The 20,617-nt window shown below is 32.6% G+C and overlaps 1 protein-coding gene across 3 annotated transcripts in view; it reads left to right on the forward strand.

Moving 5' to 3' along the window:
• The first annotated feature begins 16,779 nt into the window (after window positions 1–16,779).
• Window positions 16,780–20,617, forward strand: part of LOC110093496 (vacuolar protein sorting-associated protein 41 homolog) — an 80,958-nt gene continuing 77,120 nt past the window's right edge. The window contains exon 1 of one of the 3 annotated variants that reach the window (XM_020818403.2): window positions 16,780–17,330. In XM_020818403.2, coding sequence (XP_020674062.1) covers window positions 17,076–17,330 — 255 coding nt within the window. In that variant the 5' untranslated portion in view covers window positions 16,780–17,075. The remainder of the gene's footprint in view (window positions 17,331–20,617) is intronic. The other 2 variants (XM_028694633.1, XM_020818402.2) reach the window with 2 other exon arrangements.

Raw genomic sequence — 20,617 nt, forward strand, 5'->3', positions numbered from 1 at the left:
TAGATGGTTTGGTCACATAAAACGACAGACTTCTGATGACCCGGTTATGAGAGTAGAGGTATTAGATTTGACCTATGATAAGAAAGGTAGGGGTAGACCTAAAAAGACTTGGTTAGAAAATATTAGGAATGACCTTTCTTTATTAGATTTAAATGAGAATTTGACTTTTAATAGGACACAATGGAGAAAAAGGATTCATGTAGCCAACCCCACTAGTGGGATAAAGGCTTAATGTTGTTGTTTGTTGTTTGTATCATACTATACTATATGGATCATACCATATGATTTGGTGGTATAGAAATTAATTAAAATATTTTATTTTCCAAAAAAAATTTGAAATATAACTAATCGTACAGTATAAACACTACATCGTACTGGACAATCTGTTATAATTAGAAAGTCAGTCGTCCTTTAAATTAGGAAAAAATTCGAATTTGAAAAGTTGTTCTAATAGTATTGTACGAACATGATTGCATTGTACGATATTTAAAATATTGTCTAATTTAATCATATAATTAGTCAATCAAAATGGCTTAATTTTGATATTTTGATTGTACTATATAAACTGGATTGCACTTTATGATCAACAAAGAAGATTTTTGCCATCACATGCTTCATCTAGAATAAATTGCATTTTGATTGAACTATTTGTATAGTACTAACTAGACATAATACAGTACGAACAAGCAAATTGAACTGTTCGTATAGTACTAATTGGTGATCATATAGTACTAACATGTCAAATTTCGCACTTCATACCGGACGATCATTCGATCGTACTCTACGATCGTTGATTATTGAACTGATTTTTTAGGGTTTTTTGAAGCCCTCTATTTAAGCTTTATCATAAGACTTTGTAAGAGTCATTGGCATCCATTGAAGCTTCATTTATCTGGAGAAAACTTGAAGAGAGAACTTGAAAGGAGAGAGGAAAGGGTGGAGTTTGAGAGAGGGAGAAGATCCTTGGAGGGAAATTCAAGGGTGTGGAGGGGATTTCATACGGTTGCTCCGACAAGCTTGCACCTCTGAACCATCGGATTCAAGGTTCATCTTGAGGGAAGTTTTGGGAAGAAGAATATCTCTTTGGTGTCAAAAGACCCGACTCCTCCGTCGCACAGTGGATGGTGGAAGTGATTTTCTTCGTCTAGCTTTGGGGGCTAAAGGAGAGTCACTTTAGGTTTAGTGTAATATTCAGAGGATGCCTCCGGGGAGTGGACGTAGGTGAAGGTTTGATCGAACCACTATAAATTTGATGTGTTCTTTCCTTTATTATTTCCACATTTTCATTGCTATTAATTGTGTGGGTGAAATTGATAATTTATCTTTTTATTGTGAATGTAATTTACTTCTGCATCAAGTTATAAAAATATATTCCTTTAAGTTAAAAAAGATTTTCAAATATCAAATTCACCCCCCTCTTGGCGCATCTCATACTTTCAAAACAATTTGAAAGATGAGTTGCAAAATGATATATTGTCTTTACAAGAAGAAGAGAGTATCCAAGGATTAAACCCGAAGAAGTTGATCGATTTGAGAAAGAAAATTCATTAGCTGAATGTCACTCTTTCTAGGCTTTCGACATGGTGGAGACAGCGGTCTAAAGCATAATGGTTGGAGGAGGGATTTAATAACGCTCGGTTCTTTCATGAGCTTGCTAATGCAAGAAGAGATGCAAACTTGATTCATCAAATTACTAGTTTGATGGAATCACTGTGATAGATCTCGAAGGTATTCAAGCAGTCTTTGAAGAATTTTTTAAGAAGAAGTGGAAAAATAGAAGGTGTTCTCTTACTAGTTGGCCGGTGATTCACCCGGAGCATATTTTGAATGAAGAACAAAAGTAGTTGTTAATTGCAGGTTTTTAGAAGCAAGAGCTAGTTTGTACAATTATGAAGATGGACAATAATAAATCTCCTCAAAATGATGGTGTGAATTCTTTTTTTTTTCAAATTATATTGGAACATTATTAATGTTGAGCTGTGCAATGCAATTGATAATTTATTCAAACCTGGAATTGTGCTGGAAAGCTAAAAAGAGACTTTGGTGATTTTGATTCCAAAGGTTCCTAATGTGTCTGATGTGACTATTTAGACTGATAAGCTTATGCCAAACCATATATAAAATGGTGGTAGACATGATATTGAATAGATTGAAGGGATTTCTTCCAAGAATTATTTCAGATCAACAAGGTGTGTTTGTTCTAGGATTATCTATATCAAATAATTGTTTACTAGCTCATGAGATTGTAAGTAAGTTAAGATTCTCAAAAGCTAAGTCAGGGTTTATATAACTTAAACTTGATATGGAACAAGCTTATGATATCATGTGTTAGAAGACTTTATAATAGATTATCTTGGTTATAGGGTTCCGGGAATTGATTATAAATTTAATCATTCAATAAGTTATTCACCCAAAATTTTCTATTATTATAAATGGAAAAATAAGTAATTGTATAAATGTAGAATGTGGGTTTAGACAATAATATCCATTATCTTTGGGCCTTTTCATTCTTTGTTCTAAGTTACTCTCAAAATTATTTCATGATAGAGGTTATGAGTTTGGGATAAGAATTGCACTCAACACTTCTAAGGTCTCTCATTTGTTGTTCGCTGATGATGTGATGATAACAGCAAAAGCATCTTTGCATAATGCAAAAATCATAAACAAGATTTTGATGGATTATTGAAGCTAGATGGGTCAGAGGATTAATTAGGAGAAATATATGATATTGTATGGAAAATCTATCTCTCATAGAAGATAAAGGATGTTAAACAGAGTTCTATGCTGTTGAAAAGGGAAGAATTTACTTATCTTGCTGTTAAGATGGCTATTACAAGGTTAAAAGCTATAGATTATCATCTTATAATGAATAAAGCTATGAATAAGCTTAATATTTGAGGGTCACATTCTTTGTCTCTGGCAAGAAGGATTTTGTTGTTTAAAAAAGTTTATTCTTCTATTCCTTTATTCATTATGACTCATTCATTGGTCCCAAATAACATTTTAAATGATATTGACAAAGGTTGCAGGAATTTTTTATGGTATAAGGAACAATGTACGAAGGGAATGCATTATATATCTTAGGATATTCTGTGTTAGTTAATCAATGAGGGTTTGGTATTCAAGATGCTCCTGAAAGACAAGGTCCTTTAAGAGCTCGTATTGCTTGGAACTTTATTCAAAATCATAATTATGTGCTTAGTAAGATTATAGTAGCAAGATATAGTAATGATGTTTGAATGAAGATATCAAAGATGCGCTTCTCCGACATGCGTATTATTAATCATAGAACTCATTTGTTGAAACAAATCATTAGATGGGGAGTATCAAATGGTGAAAGAATCATTATTCTAAATGATACTTGGATATTTAATAGATGTTTGAATAAATGTCCAACTATATGCAATATAAGGGAGCTGCATAATAAAACAATCTCATTTCTTTTGGATGGAAATGGAGGATGGAACAACTTGTTAATGAAGAATCTCTTTTTTGAAGATCTGGTAGAGCTTATTTCTGAAATTCCTTTATCTACGGATTTGTATCAAGACCAAATTGTGTTGTTTTCTATTAATTCTGGAAAGTTAATCTCTTCAATGACATTTCAGGCGGATAATACTCTTGTTGTATGTGGTATTCACGTCAAGTGGATTAAGAAGTTAATATTATCTCCTAATAAAGCATTATTTTGGTGGAGGTTGATTAATAATTCTTTACCTACTAATTGTTGGTTAAATCACAGGAAGCATCTTGAGTCTTGTTTATGTCCGAGAAGATGTATTAAAGCAGAAGATATCATTCACATTATTATTCAGTGTGAGAAATTACGTGAAATATTTCATATGCTGAAGCAGTGGGGGATTTATTTACTAAAATTTAGATATCTGTCTCATTGTTGGAAAGATATGGAGAAGTTTGCTTATTTTAATCCTGGAATTGATAGAGTTTACTAATCTACAGTTTATCATAATTGAAAAGCTAGGAATTGCTTTACACATGGAATGAAGGTTCCTAATTCTGTTATAATTGCAGCTTCTATTTTGTCTTATTCATTACAACCTCTATTTATTCTAATTTGTAAGAACTGGGAAACTAATCGACATGTTGTGCTGTCTAATATTTGGTATCCCCCGCCTATAAATTGGATTAAGTTGAATGTGAATGCTTCATTATTGCAGTCTAATAAAGCAAGTATTGCAGGTGTTTTGTGGGATCATAAAAGCAAATTTTTGATGGCGTATGGCAGGAAGATGTTACATTGGGCCATCTTGTTATTGGAGTTAATTACAGTTTTTTATTTCAAGAATATATTCAAGATTAGATGAATGAGAAGTAAGGTATCATTATTAAAGGGGACAACATCAATGTGGTGAAGCTTTTACAAAATTCTATGATGAAGAAGAGGAATAACATAGTGCAAAGAATGGATTTTTCATTTTTTGATAGTTTTCATAATGTAAATTTTCATTTTATTTCTAGGGAGGGTAATAGAGTCGCGGATGTTTGTTCTCATTATACCCTCTTAGGCCACTTTTATAGGGATGCTTTTATTTCTGGTGAACTTTCTTCAAGTGTTATTTATTGAGATTGTTGCAACTTAGTTTTTTAATTGTTGAGATTATTATAATATATATATTTTTTATGATTTTAAATATTATTATTTTAATTATTGTTTCTCCTAATATATATTGGATATATATTTCTTTTATTATTTATGAGTATTAACATTTCAGGAAAAAACATACTCCAGACTATTGAAGACTTCAAGGAAGAATATATTAGGGTTTATTGTAAATTGAGTCTGTAAATTTTTATTTTTATTCAGTCTAAGAGTGTGATTGTAATTAAGTAACCGTGCACACACACACACACTTGGAGAGTGTTTAAAATCTATAAATTTTTAAACTAATCGTATTGTATGATTTTAATTTATATGAGATGATTTGTTCAGTTATTTTCTCATACGAGCAGTTAAATGAACTATGGGAAGAAAATTTTTCTAAGTACTATTCATATTGTATGAAGTGACCTTCATACAGACGACATCAGGAGTAAGAAAAGAAAGGGTTCCTTTTTGTCCCGATGAATTCCAAATTTCTTTTAATTGATTGTACTGTACGAAGTGACCTTCATATAGACGATGTCCAGAGTACAAAAAAATGGGTTCCTTTTTGTCCCAATGAACATCAAATTTTTTCTTAACTGATCTTACTATACGATATATGGTTCATACAACGACGTCCAGAGTATGAAAATACGGGCTATCGTTTCATCCCAATGAAGCAAAATTTTTTTTCAACTGTTCATATAGTACAAACATGATTCGTATAGGATCATTCTCATGTATGAAAATATTTCATACAGGTACGTACACAATAATTTTTGAACTAATCATATGTCTGATTGACGATCGTATTGTATGATCGTATATGCTCAAAATTGTAAATTTTAGTTTTCTAGATGATTTTTTGTACCATTCATATAAAAAGTCCTAAGAAACTGACTTGAAAAAAGTTGTTCTTAGTGATTTCTTTGAGAGCAAGTGAAAGAGTGTTTGGGAGAGAGTTCTTGCAAGCGGAGTGTGAAGGGTACACAAGGTTACTCAAAGGTAAGAATCTCTTTTGTATTTTGGTTACTTCTCTTTCATTCTTCTTTCTAGTTGCTTGAGAGAAGATCCTTGAAGAAGATCTAGTACTTTGCCGACACTTGGAGGGTGTGAAAGGATAACGGTACTCTGCCGACACTTAGAGGGTATGAAAGGATGACGGTACTCTACCGATACTTGGAGAGTGTGAAAAGATGATGGTACTTTGCTACACCGAGGATTGGTGGAAGAGAGGATAATTGTAAAGGCTTCTCCGCCTATCTATGGGAGCAAAAGGAGAGTCACTTTAATAATAGTACAATACCTGGAGATGGAGTCTTAAGGGAGTGGATGCAGGTCTTGTTGGACCGAACCACTATAATTCCTTGTGTTCATTTTTATTTCTGCACTTTTATTTTTTAGCATTTTTTTGTTTTGTAGTTGAAAATTTTTTTTTTACAAACTATGTAAAAATAAGTTTTCTTTAATATTCAAGAGAATTTTTTAAAATTAGCAAAATCATCCCCATCTTGGTTAGCCTTTGGACATTTGCATAGGTTTAATAACATATGCTAACTTTATAAGTTGTGTCAGAGCTTTATTTCAAAACTTAAAGTTTGGACTACTTTTTTAGAACGATAATGACTACTTTTGGAAACAATAACACATCTGAAGAGTATTCGATCACTAGACCTCCATTATTTGACAATATCCCTTTCGATTTTTGGAAAACACGTATGTCTACTTTTCTTCAATCGCTTGACTATCGCATGTGGATTTTAGTACAAGATGGATACACTAGGCCAACTAGACTAGAAAATGGCATTAGAATGGAACACCATTTGCTAACTGGACTGTTAAAGAACATGAATGAACTCGGTTAAATGTGAAATATTTAAATAATTTCTTTTGTGCACTTAAATCAGAAGATTACATGTGTTTCTACTCGTAAAAGTGGAAAAGAAATTTAGGACAGACTTTATATAATATATGAAGGAACTAATAATGTGAAATAAACTAGATTAAATATTTTATTACATAATTATTAACTATTTCATATAAAATCAAATGAATCCATATCTAACATGTACACAAGTTTCACTTAGATAGTTACTTCTTTGTACGCATTAGGTAGGAAACTAACGAATGCTGAAATGATTAATAAAATACTTCATTATTTGCCTATAACTTATGATGCTAAAATAATTGCTATTACAGAGTCTAAGAATTTAAATATGTATTATATTGATAATCTTCTTAGATTACTAATTATTTACGGGTAAGGAGTGACTCAAAGATAGATTGATGCAGGAGAAAAGCAAAAGAAGAAGAAAATAGCTTTGAAAGTGGATGACTCGGAGAGTGATCAGTCACAACCTGGGGATGAGGATGATATTGCCCTGATGACCATGTAATTTAGGAGTTTTCTAAAGAGGAAGCAAAAGAGATGCCAATAGTTGAATAAAGATAAGTTCCATAAGAATATTATAGTTTCTAACTATGTTATTTTCTATGAATGCATGAAACATAGACATATAAAATTGGATTGCTCTAATCTTAAATCCACTCATAGCAAGGAGAAGGTGGAGGAGAAAACAAATATAAGGAAAGGCAACAAGAAATATAAGCGAGCTTTTTGAGCGGACTCGGGTTTAAATTCATCAGAAATAAAGAAGGAAGAAGAAGTCATCAATCTGTGCTTAATGGCTGATAATATTAATCAGTATGATCAAGAAGAAGTATGTGACTTAAGTTATTATGAATTACTAGATGTTTCTGAAAGAATTCAAATAGCATATAGAAAACTCAAGAAATTGCATACTATGCTGAATTTAGATTTCACAGAGTTACAGAAAGAGCATGAAATTCTTAAGAAAGATCACACATAAATTGATAACAACCACATGAGTTTTTTGGATGAATTTGACGATTTAAACAAACAAAATGAATTATTAAAATTATCCTATACTGAATTGGAAAAGTAATTTAAAACTTTTAAGGATGAATATGAAATAGAGAACTATATTTAAAATTTGATAATATTTTATTAGAAGATGCAAATTCATTTCTTAGAGTAAAAGTAAAAGCTCTTAAGAAAAATAGCCCCCCCCCCCCCCCCAAACATGAAGATTTTAATGATCCTATTTTTAAAATAAAAAATCTTAAAACCTAGGAAGATATAATTTATTATCGGAGATCAAAATTTTTTTTCCTGGAGTTAAGTGTTTTTCTTATGGAATGATTGGCCTTATATCAAATACTTGTACTATTCATAACAAAACTCATTTAGTGTGGAGACTTGAGATACATAAAATAAGTTATATCATACATACATCTAATTTAATTTTGTCAAGATGAGAACCCAAACTTATTTGGGTTCCCAAGACTAACATTTGATCGTTTTATAGAATCACTCTCATACAAGACCTTGTGAGAGCATTTTATGCTTAGACAACGGTTGCTCGAAGCATATAACTAGAGACTCTACACAATTCATTATGCAAAAAGTCAAGAATGGAGGCAAGGTTACACTGGAAGATAATACTACTAGGAAGGTGATAGGCATAAGTATGATTGATTACTTGAATATTTTTTTCATTAAAAATGTGTTACTTGTAGAAAGTTTAAAAAATAATCTCTTGAGTATTAGTCAGTTAGGTGATAAAGGATATTGCAATAAATGTTTTTCCACTAGCTGTATATTAAGCAAAAATGGAATTGATGTACTGCATGGAAATAAGGTAAATAATATTTATATGCTAGATTTAAATTGTATTAAATCTCCTAATGCTCTTTATTTAAAAATAGTTTTTGATGAATCATGGTTATGGCATAGGAGGCTTTGTCACACTAGCATAAAAAACCTTAAAAAAATTACAAAAAAAGAACTTGTTACAGGTATATCAAAACTAGACTATACTAAGGATCACCTTTGTGATGCATGTTAATTAGGAAAATAGGTGAAGTCCTCATTTCATTTCACTAAGGATCTTATAACTAGCAAACCATTAGAGATTGTTCATATAGATCTTTTTAGACTTGTTAGCATTGTAAGTCTAGGAGGAAAGGTATCGGATTTGTGATTGTTGATGTTTTTCAAGATTCAAATGTGTTAAATTTTTATTTTATAATAGTGAATTATTTGAGAAATGTAGAAACTTTTTGACTTAGATTTAGAGGAAACTAGGATGTGAACTTTTAACAATTCAAATTGATCACTGAGGTGAATTTGAAAATAAAAAAAATTAAGAATTTTTGTGAAGAAAATGGAATTGATCATAATTTTTTTACATCTAGAACCCCTCAGCAGAATGGGATAGTGAAAAGAAAGAATAAAATATTAATTTAAATCGCTAGAGCCATATTGAAGGAATATTCACTTCCAAAATATTTTTGGCCTGGAGAGGTTAGTACGGCTTGGTATGTTCTGAATATGGTGAATATTAGATCAAAATTGAATAAAACACCCTATGAGCTTCTTAAGGGGAGAACACCTAATTTGTCATATTTATATATTTTTAGATGTAAGGTGTTTTATAAATAATAATAGAAAATCTCCTTTAGGAAAATTAGATCCAAAATAAGATGAAGGAATTTTGTTGGACACTTTAGTGTTAGAAAATCATATAGAGTGTTTAACAAAAGAACTTTGGTAGTTGAGAAGATCACACATATTGTATTTAAAGAATATGGGATTTTATAAGAGTCAACTTTGAAAGAGGATCATATAGAAAATAACTCCCAAAAGATTGAGAAGATAAACTTGAAAGAAATTCAGTAGAAAGAAAATCCTTTGCCTAGAGAATTGAAATTTTCTAAAAATCACTCGAAGGAATTGATTTTAGGTGAACCTAATGTGGGTGTTAGAACTATGCATGTACTTAGTTAAGAGGTTAACCATTTTGCCTTTATTTCTATTATTGAACCCACAAATGTTCACTTTAGGATAAATTTTTGATTTTGGGCAAGCAAGAGAAGTTGGATCAATTTGTAAGGAATAATATTTGGGAATTGATTGAAAGGCCAATAAATCAAAGTATAGTAGGAACTAAATGGGTGTTTAAAAACAAAATGAATGATTTAAGAGTTGTGATTAGAAATAAGACTAGATTGGTGGCTATGGGGTGTAATGAAATTGAAGAAATTGATTTTGAAGAGACTTTTGTCACTGTATCTAGACTTAAAGAAATTAGAGTTTTGTTAACATTTACTTATTTAAAGGTTTTAAACTATTTCAATGGATGCTAAAAGTGCAGTTTTGAATGAGGCGATATAAGAGGATGTTTATATTGAGCAAAGTCCAGGTTTTGAAAATTTTAAATTCTCTAACCATGTATATAAATTAAAAAGGTATTATATGGATTGAAATAGGCACCTAGGGCTTGGTATAAGAGGTTAAGCACTTTCCTATTAGAGAGATATTTTATAAAAGGAAGTGTGGATACCACTCTCTTTTTGAAGAAAATATGAGATGATATACTCATTGTTCAAATATATATTGAAGATATTATTTTTGGATCTACAAATAAAAATCTTTGTGATGATTTTTCTAAAATTATGACTAATAAATTTGAGATGAGTTTAATGAAGGATCTAAGTTATTTTCTTAGTTTTAGCATTAAGAAAAATGAGAAGGAAACATTTCTTAGTCAGTCAAAATAAATTAAGAATATCCTCAAGAAGTATGAAATGGACAATGTTAAACTAGTAACTACACCAATGAGTTCTTCTGTTCAGTTGGATAAAGACCCAAAGGAAAAATCTATTAATAAAAAAAAATTAGAGGCATAATTAGATATTTGCTTTATTTGACTGCTAGTAGACTAGATATAATATTTAGTGTTTATTTATATACTATATTTTAATATAATCCAAAAGATGTTGCGGATCTATGGCTTATGATTTTGATGATGGAAAACATTTCAATTTGAATTTGCAAAAAGGAACATTTTCTCACAATCTCCCCCTCACTAGAATAACACTTTAAAAAATAGGGGAGATAAAAATATTTTTGTTGTTTTAAATTTTTTTAAAAGAAAAAAGGATACAAATTTAACCGTACGTTCTCCCACTTTGATATTATCAAAAAGAGAGGAGGCACATACAAAAAATAAAACGAATAAAAGACAAAAATGTTTCCTGATCTAGTGAAAAAACATTCTTAAAATGAGAAAGTTACCTCTTGATTTTAATCAAAAACTTAGTAGAATTGGATTGACAACGCATAGCCCAGACAAGGGGATCCACACGGTTTCTCCGGCGAACTCGCACCATAGTACCATCTGATTCAAGGCTTGTCTCGAGGTAAGTTCACCAAAGAAGAAGATCTCCTTGGTGTCAAAGGACCCGGCGACTCCGCCGCACCGGGGAAGGTGGAAGAGATTTTGTAAGGGCTTCTTCGCCTAGCTGTGGGGGCTAAAGGAGAGTCACAATTTTAGTGCAATACTTGGAGGGTGCCTCCAAGGAGTGGACGTAGGTCAAGGTTTAACTGAATCACTATAAATCTGGTGTGTTCTTTCTTTATTACTTTAGCACTTTAATTCCACATCGTTGATTTTCTATGTGGTGATATTGGTTTTAGTTTGAGTTTTGGTTTAAAGATTCTTCTTTTCCAATTCACTTCTCTCTTTGTTAGCCTTGGGCCAGTTCTATAGGGCTTAACATCCTTAACGAACTTACAAAAGAATCACATTTAATAGTAGTGAAAAGAATTTTAAAATATCTTTTGGGAACTCAAAATTTAGGAATTTGGTATCCTAAGTACATCACATCTTTAAAATTGTAGGATATTTTGATTCAGAATTTACAGGTTGTAGGGTTGATCGAAAGAGTATACCTCGTACTTATCAAATCATAAGAAATTCATTAGTTTCTTAATCCAGTAGGAAATAGAATTCTATAGCCCTATCTACTACTAAAGCTGAATATATTACATTATGAAGTTATGTGGCACAAGTTCTTTGGTTGATATAATAGTTGATTGATTTAAGATTTACAATAGGCATAATTCTAATTAATTATGATAAAACTAGTGCCATTTGTATTTCAAAAAATCTTATCCAATATTCTAGAATCAAATATATAGACATAAGACATCATTTCATTAGGGATCATGTAGTTAAATGAAAAATTAAATTGAATCATATTTTTATTAAAAATCAACTTGCAGATATTTTTACAAAACTACTAGCCTTTAATACTTTTAGCACCTTAAGAATAAGGTTAGGTGTGATTGATCTTAATGCTTGGATAAAATTTTCTGCAAACTTGATTTATTCTTTATGTGTTTTATTTAGTTTTTCTATTTCTGTTTGTTATTATTTTTGTTTGTTAATGTTTTTTATATTTGTTTTTATTTTGTAAGTTTTTAGTTTGGAGATTTAACACTTATTGAAGGATGATGGTTTTTGAAATTTTTTTTAGTTTTCATGCTTTATTTTCTAAGTATTTTATTCATATTGTACGAATTTGTTTTCTTAATGTACGAATTATATAGCAATTTTATGTCTATTTTTGGAGTAGAACACACAAAATTTGGATTTTTCACATACTTAATATTGTATGATGATGTCATCATACTGTACGATATGTACATATTTGTCTGTATGCATGTGGATGGTTTTTCGGTTAGAATCAGTTATTATAACTGATTGTGCGTACGAAATCGCCTTTCATCTGTACGATCATGTTGTCAGTTTCTATGGGGGACAAACCTAACCGTCATTAAAACTATCTTAAATAATTGATCGTCCCATATGAATACATGTTCGTATGTACGAATGAATAGTCAAAAAGCATATACAAAAGGACCCCTCCTAAATAGTGTATTTACAAAAAGTCATTTCATTTTGGATGTTTTGTTTTGTACGTATGAAAATATTTTCATCTCGTATGATCTCAAGATCGTATGTATGGACCCAATTTTGTACTGTATGATAGGGTACTTTTTTTATATAGAAGGGTTATTGAAATCATTTTCATTCACTTTCAAACCCTTCTCATAACCTTCTAGAGCCTCTGATCTAGGAATGGTAAGCTCCAACAAATGCTCTTGAGTTTCTAAGAGATTGCCATCTAGGGGTTGGGATGACAACTTTTTGTCTAGGGATAATGAGGATGTGTTCTATCGGTATATAGCCTCAAAAATTTCTACTTTAGACTCCTCATCCAAGATAAAATCTATTTTTTTTATCATGCCACTCTTTGCTTCAACTCAGTTCTCTTTTATTCTGACCTTGATCTACGCCTACCATATAGAGATCTTTTAGTATTTCTTAGCAAACATGAGGTTCAGTGAGGATGAAATTAGGATAACCTCTTTTATCAAAAAATTGCATGACAAAATCACAAAGGAAGATTTAGGAACTTTTCTTCATTTAAGGACTCATGGCACTAGAGCTCACACCTTGACCTCTAAATCTGATTATTGCTGGTCTGAGATATATAAAACTCTTAGAGGTGCAACTCAATTTTTTCACTTAACGAGAGTCTACACATTGAACAAAAATGTCTAAATCATCCAGCATGTCTTAAGAACTTCAATCATTTATAAGGCTTGTGATCATATAAATATGACTCCTCTCATGTCCACCATCACATATTTGATCATGACCGAACAACCTTTTAATGAGACCCAAATCATCATGGATTACATTAATAATCTTTCTGAAAATGAGCTTCATCATCATAAGAAAAAGAAAAATATTACTCTAGGATACTTAGTGACATACATTTTAGACAAGAAGTATTATATTATTCATCCTGATTCTCCCACTGAAATGCCAATCTTTTTTATCGATGCTTCTTTTCAATCTTTGTTTGGGAGAGACTAGAGTCCTAGTGGAGATTTTGAAGAAGAAGTGGGAGCTATTACACCTGCACCTGGACCTGATCAGCACTACTTTCAGGACTTGGTCCAGCATTTTAATAGTATAGAAACTCACTTTGATCAACATTTTGATCAAATTAAGACATGTTTAAATCAGAAGGATGCAAGGTACCATGAGGACATGGGGTGGATTCGTGGTTAGTTTGATACGGTTAATATAAATATAGCTATGATGAATGACTATTTTTCAGTGTTCAACCAGCCACCTCCTCCAGACCAGGGCCCCTCTAACTTTTAGATGTACTTCTTTATCGTTGCTTTTGCTAGTCATTTACCTATGATGTGATGTGATGTGATGATGTCTTTTTATTTCTCTTTTATGATACTTATTTAGGGTTGAGATATTTATATTTAGATATTATGTTATTTTGATATTGGTATCAATGGTCTGAATGTATCTAATATATTTTTTTGATATCATTAAAAAATGTCATATTTTGTGAATTAATTTTTGGTCCTTATTTTGAAATGTAAGTATGTCTATACAAAAAGCATTTTAGAATTGATCTAAAAATATGATATAAATTAACTCATATTATAAAATTAATTTTATTACAAAAACTAATTTTTCAAAATTTTAAATTAAATTATAACTGAATTAAGTTAAGGAGATCAATTTCTTGTTCTTTTAGATAAACTTAATTTGAATATCATTATTATAATATTGATGTCTTATTATTTTTCATTTCTTATTAATATGATTATTTTTGTTATTAGAAAAGTTTATTTTTAGATTACTGATTTTAGAAAGACTCAAAAAGTATAACAAAAAGAAATGCACAATGTGTGCAAAAAACAAAAGTTTACGCAATAGTTCATAAAGTGAAAAGAGACATAAAATTAGCCCAAATAGAAAAAGATACATAAAGTGTGCCACACATATTTGAAAAAGATGCGTAATGTTGCCAATAGAAATTTGTCTTTATTGTGTTCTTTCCCCTATCAATTAATCTCTAATTCAAATGAATCTAATTTTCAATTAAACACTATATTGAAATTAATGTTAACTAATCTTCATTTCATCATTGTGCAATAATCATTTTTATTTATTTTGTCTAGAATGAATCATGATCTTGATTAACTTTTCTCATCTTAGTTCTTTGATTTAAAATTTTGAATATTTCTTTTTAGTCTTATAAAATTAATAGTGTTATTGCAATTAATTTTAAAATAAATTTTAAGATCAATTATTTTATTTCACGTTTGACATCTTTCATTTCAAATTTCTACTTCCCTTTTTGTTGTTGTCAAAAGGGGGAGAAAAATATTATTTGTGTTTGTGTTTTGTGTCGTGTTTTGTGTCTTTCGTTTAGTAGTTGTTTATGTCTATCTTTGTTCATGTCTTTCGTTATTTTTAGATTTTTTTAAGTGTTTCTTCTCTTCATGGAATATACCTATATTCAAATGTTTATTCATTTAGGGGGAGCTAAGGGGAAATTTAGGGTATAAATGCTAACTCAAAGAATAATTATTTTGCCATCATCAAAAAGTAGGAGATTGTTGAGATTGTTGCAACTTAGTTTTTCGATTGTGAGATTATTGCAACATGTATGTTTTTGATGATTCAAAATATTACTATTTTAATTACTGTTTCTCCTAACATATATTGGATATATATTGCTTTTTTTGCTTGTGTGTACTAACATTTCAGAAAAAATCACACTCCAGATTATTAAAGACTTCAAAGAAGAATATATTAAGGTTTATTATAAATGGAGTTTGTAAATTTTCACTTTTATTCAGTTTGAGAGAGTGTGATTGTAATTGAGTAACCGTGCACACAGACATACTTGGGAGAGTGTTTAAAATATGTAAATTTTTAAACTAATCGTACTATACGATTTTAATTGGTATGTGACGATTTGTTCAGTTATTTTCTCATACAAGCAGTTAAACGAACTGTGGGAAGAAAATTTTTCTAAGTATTGTTCGTACTGTACCAAGTGACCTTCGTACATACGATGTCTAGAGTACGAAATATATACGTCCCTATTCGTCTTGATGATTTACAATTTTTTTTTTGAAATGATCGTATTGTACAAAGTGACCTTCATACAGACGGCGTCTAGGGTACGAAAAAAATGGGTTCCTTTTCATCCCGATGAATTCCAAATTTTCTTTTAACTAATCGTACTATACGAAGTGAACTTCGTTTAGATGACGTACAGAGTACGAAAAGAATGAGTTCCTTTTCGTCCCGACGAAACATAAATTTTTTTCTGAACTGATCGTACTGTACGATACATGGTTCGTATATAAGCGTCCAGAACAAGAAAATGTGGGGTATCTTTTCTTCCCGACGAAGCAGAAAAAATTTTCAACCGTTTGTACAGTACGAACATGATTTATACTAGACGATTATCGTGTACGAAAATATTTTGTACATGTATATACGTAGCAATTTTTGAACTGTTCGTACGTACGATTGACGTTAGTACTGTACGTTTGTATACGCTTAAAATTATAAATTTCAGTTTTCTGGATAGTTTTTTGTGTTTTTCATATAAAAAGTCATTAGAATCTGACTTGAAAAAAGTTGTTCTTTGTGATTTCTTTGAAAGCAAGTAAAAGAGTATTTTGGGAGAGTGTTTTAGATAGAGTTCTTGCAAGTGAAGTGTGAATGGCACATGGTTACTTAAATGTAAGAATCTCTTTTGTATTTTGGTTACTTCTCTTTCTTTCTGATTTCTAGTTGCTCGAGAGAAGATATTTGAAGAAGATCCGTTACTCTGCCGACACTTGTAGGGTGTGAAAGGACGACAGTACTTTGCCGCACCGGGGATTGGTGGAAGAGAGAAAAATTGTAAAGATTTCTCCGCCTTGCTGTGAAGGCAAAATGAGAGTCACTTTGGTAATAGTACAATACATGAAAATGAAGTCTTTAGGGAGTGGACGTAGGTCTTGTTGGACTGAACCACCGCAAATCCTTGTGTTCATTTTTATTTATGCACTTTTTATTTTTCAGCTTTTTTGTTTTGTGGTTGAAAAATTATTTTTACAAACTATATAAAAATTGATTTTCTTTAATATCCAAGAGAATTTTTTAAAATTACCAATTCACTTCCCTCTTGATTAGCCTTAGGACATTGCATAAGTTTAAGAACTATCCTAACTTTATATTATTAACTTGATTAGAAAGGTTTGTGATAAAATTTCTATCACATTGGTCCATTTGTAGTTTTTTTTTTCTTTTGCTTTTTGCTGATGCATATCTTAAAAAAAAAAAATCACAGCTGGCGAAACCAACGCCGTCCAATCTTCCGTCACTCTCTGCGGTGCGACCCGTATCTACCGCGACGTCGCAGTCGTGCTATGACGCAACCCCGGTTCCGGAAACCGCCATCTGCAAAGAACTAGGAGAAAGAAAGGCGAAGAAGAAGAGTTAGGCTTGGACTGGAGTCGGATCTCTTAGGCGAGGGCGAAATAGATCGCATTGGATAGCATCCCACTGTGGAGAAAGGAACAAGAAGAACGTTTGAAACGACAGAAAGGATTGGTGCTCGTAATTAGTCATGATACATAGATGGCGAAAGAGGGAGAACTGAAGGAGGAAATGTTTGAATATTGAAAGGGTTTTAACAGATCTCGACGTCGGCGGCGTCGATGGCGTCAGATCACGCATCGGAGAACGGCGTGGATGGTGACGACGAGAGGGAGGAGGATGATGATGAGGAGGAGGTAGAGGAGGAGGCGGTGGAGGAAGAGGAGGAGCCGCGGCTTAAGTACCAGAGGATGGGCGGGAGCTTGTCATCCCTTCTTTCAACCGATGCAGCGGCGTCTATTGCCATCGCTGAGCGGATGATCGCCCTCGGAACACATGATGGTACCGTCCATATACTTGACTTCCAGGGAAATCAGGTATAATCTTCCGTCTTGTTTCTGTTGTTCTTTTCATTTTTTTGGTGATTTGTAGCCGGGAATTTGGAGAGAGCGACATTTGGCTTTCGGGTCTTTGACTGGGTTGCTGATTGGAGTTCATTCGATCCATTCTGTCCATGGGAGTACGAAATACGGAAGTAGAGGCTGACTTTGACTTTGAGTTTGCCAAATTTGGTTCTTAAGGGAAGCTTCTGTTTCAATTCTCTTAACTAGCGTTGCTAGAAAGCATTTGGAATTTAAGATCACCAGTTCTGTCTCATTTCTGGGATGCTAACCTGGGCACTTCATCCTTAGGCTCAGCTTGCTCTGCTTATGATCTGAATTAGGGTTTACCATACTTAAAATTATACTATCGGATGGTGTATGCTCTTGTTGAATACTCTTGAAATTGGAAGATTCTGCTAGTATGAGTTCAGTTGTTGTACTATTGTAGATTGTAGGATCCATTTAAATGCCACGGCTGGTGATGTAAGCAAGCCATACCTCTCCTCCCCCTTGCTTTGGGTTGTTCGGTTCCTTCTGCTGGGCTATTCGGTTTCTGCGTTCCCGTTTCCCCTTGTTGCCTGTTCGGGTTCATCTACCCTTTAGCCTCTTCGTTTCCTCTGCCTACCCGATTCTTTCCCCCTGGCACTATATGTTCGTTGGCTGTCCCGTGAGCCTCTTCGTGTGTTGCCTAGCCGGTGGACTTTTGATCTTTTTGCCTCCCCTTTTCTATTGGCTTGTATGGGTGGCTGTTTGGTTGTTTTGTTCCCTTTCTTCCCTTATATATTAGGGTTGTTTGTGGCTGTTTTATGAATGGATTATGGATAATTTTTGGATCTAAAAACCTGAGGGTTTCTTCTTGGATAGCTTGCGAGCTATATCCACTTTCTCTTCTCATCTCTTTGACTTCTTCTCGGGCTTCTTATCTATTTCTTCTCTCCGCAAGTGTCCACCCCATTTATATGATTCTTCTCAAACTTTTAAAATATATTTAGTCGTATTTGAAGGTTATTGTTCTGTCGTGCTTAAATTGTGTGTTGTTATTGTTCCTTTTAATTTTTATGTTCTAAAATTGTGTTTGTCGTATAAGTTTGTGTTTGTTAAAGTTGTTTTGAAAGGAAGGCGTCAATTTTATATGCAATCTTATTTTTCCTCAAAATTTTGGTTGTATCAATTTGGTGTCAGAATTTAGGTTTTGGTGTCTTCCTTTTTATTTCAGAAAAATTATAAACCCTCATCGTCAAACGGAGGATCCAAAGCAAGAAGAAGTTGAATCTAAAGTCAGAGAAAGTCAACCAAGTTATCTTGAAGAAATCATTCCAAAGAATAGATGGATACTGCCACAAGGAAGTTCTACAGATTCAATCTAGAATGAACTATATAAAATCCAGTAGAAAATGAATTTGGTTACAGAAAAATATGAAAAGAGAAAGCAACTTCTTCAAGACCAGTTTAAGCAAGAAAAAGAAATGATCCAGAAAAGTATGCGGCTTTGATTTTAGAATTGGATAAGACTTCTTCGGCACGTCATGAAAGTTCTAATGTCATTTCATCAGGAGATGAGATCTCTCAACCGGAGGAGAATTGATGTAAGCAAGCCATACCCCCCTTCCCCTTGCTTTGGGTTGTTCGGTTCCTCTGCTTGCTGGGCTATTCGGTTCCTCTTGCTGGGTTGTTCAGTTCCTGCTTTCCCGGTTCCCCTTGCTGCCATTCGGGTTCATCTCCCCTTTGGCCTCTTCGTTTCCTCTGCCTGTTCTGCTCTTTCCCCTTGGCGCTGTCCGTTCATTGGCCGTGTCCCGCGTGCCTCTTCGTGTGCTGCTCCAGCCAGTGGACTTTTGGTCTTTTTGCCTCCCCTTTTTCTATTGGCTTGTATGGGCGGCTGTTTGGCTGTTTAGTTCCCTTTCTTCACCTATATATTATGGCTGTTTGTGGCTGTTTTATGAATGATTAGGGATGATTTTTGGAGCTAAAAACCTGAGGGTTTCTTCTTGGATAGCTTGCGAGCTATATCCACTTTCTATTCTCCTCTATTTGACTTCGTCTCGGACTTCTTATCTATTTCTTCTCTCCGCAAGTGTCCTCCGCATTTGTATCTTTCTTCTCAAACTTTTAAAATATATTTAGTCGTATTTTAAGGTTGTTGTTGTGTCGTGCTTAAATTGTGTGTTGTTGTTGTTCCTTTTAATTTTTATGTTCTAAAATTGTGTTTGTCATATAAGTTTGTGTTTGTTAAAGTTGTTTTAAAAGGAAGACGTCAATTTTATATGCAATCTTATTTTTCTTCAAAATTTTGATTGCATCAGCTGGACTGCGATATCTGTATCAATATTGGCGAAATTGGGTTCTCCGAGGAAGTGAGGATCTTGTGTGTTTCTAATACTCATTAAATTAAGGCTGCATGTTTGGAATATATTTAGCTAGAGTTGTAGTTTGTAGGCTCGATTCAACTGTTACCCTTGGAATTTAAAAGGAATTTAAGCCACATTTGATAACCATAGCCTTAAGATTGCATCTAAAGGGCACTTTTGCTAATTTCATTCAAAATAAACTAACACGTCCTTTTGCTTTTCTGAAAGGAAGATGAACCCATATTGGTATCTAAGAGCATGTTGCTTTTCCTTTTCTTTATCTTGCCAGTACAAGCTAATGCTACTTTCTTCCTTACCAGTCACCTCTTCTCTTTCCAACTTTTTATTTTCCTCCTTTTCATTTCATCTTCTAGCTGTTTTTTCTTGCTAGCTCAAGAAACTAGCCCATGTTTCCTTGCCAGTGACCACTTTCCTGTGGAGTTATTCAGTCATCTTTATTGGCTGTAAACTGTCATACCACATTCAACTAGATCTGGCATAAAGCCAGCACTACCCTACTTTGCAATGGTGACACAATACATATAATTATGATCTACTAATACTTAGCTTGTTAATCTACACGCTCCCAATAGCATTAAAAAACAAAGCTTCAGTTTGAACCCATACTAGAGACAGGTCGTATCCTTAATCTAATAACAAGCATAATGAATGAGACGTGGATCTTTTCTTAAATTTAGTAAGTTGTTCCAGAACTTGAAAGAAATAAGTGAACAAGACGTCTATTGAAGGTGCAGTATGATAAATTTCTGAAATAAATAAATGAATATATTGACTGAAATAGCAATGATACAATGGGTTCTAATGACATTAAATGGATCAATAAATGAATCAAATACAAATGAGCATTATATCATATAAGATTATCATTCGACTTAAGAATCACGGATCTACTATGAATGCTCAACCAAAGCCAAG

This window comes from Dendrobium catenatum, unplaced genomic scaffold (assembly GCF_001605985.2).
Source record: "Dendrobium catenatum unplaced genomic scaffold, ASM160598v2 fragScaff_scaffold_525, whole genome shotgun sequence".
Taxonomy (NCBI): Eukaryota; Viridiplantae; Streptophyta; class Magnoliopsida; order Asparagales; family Orchidaceae; genus Dendrobium; species Dendrobium catenatum.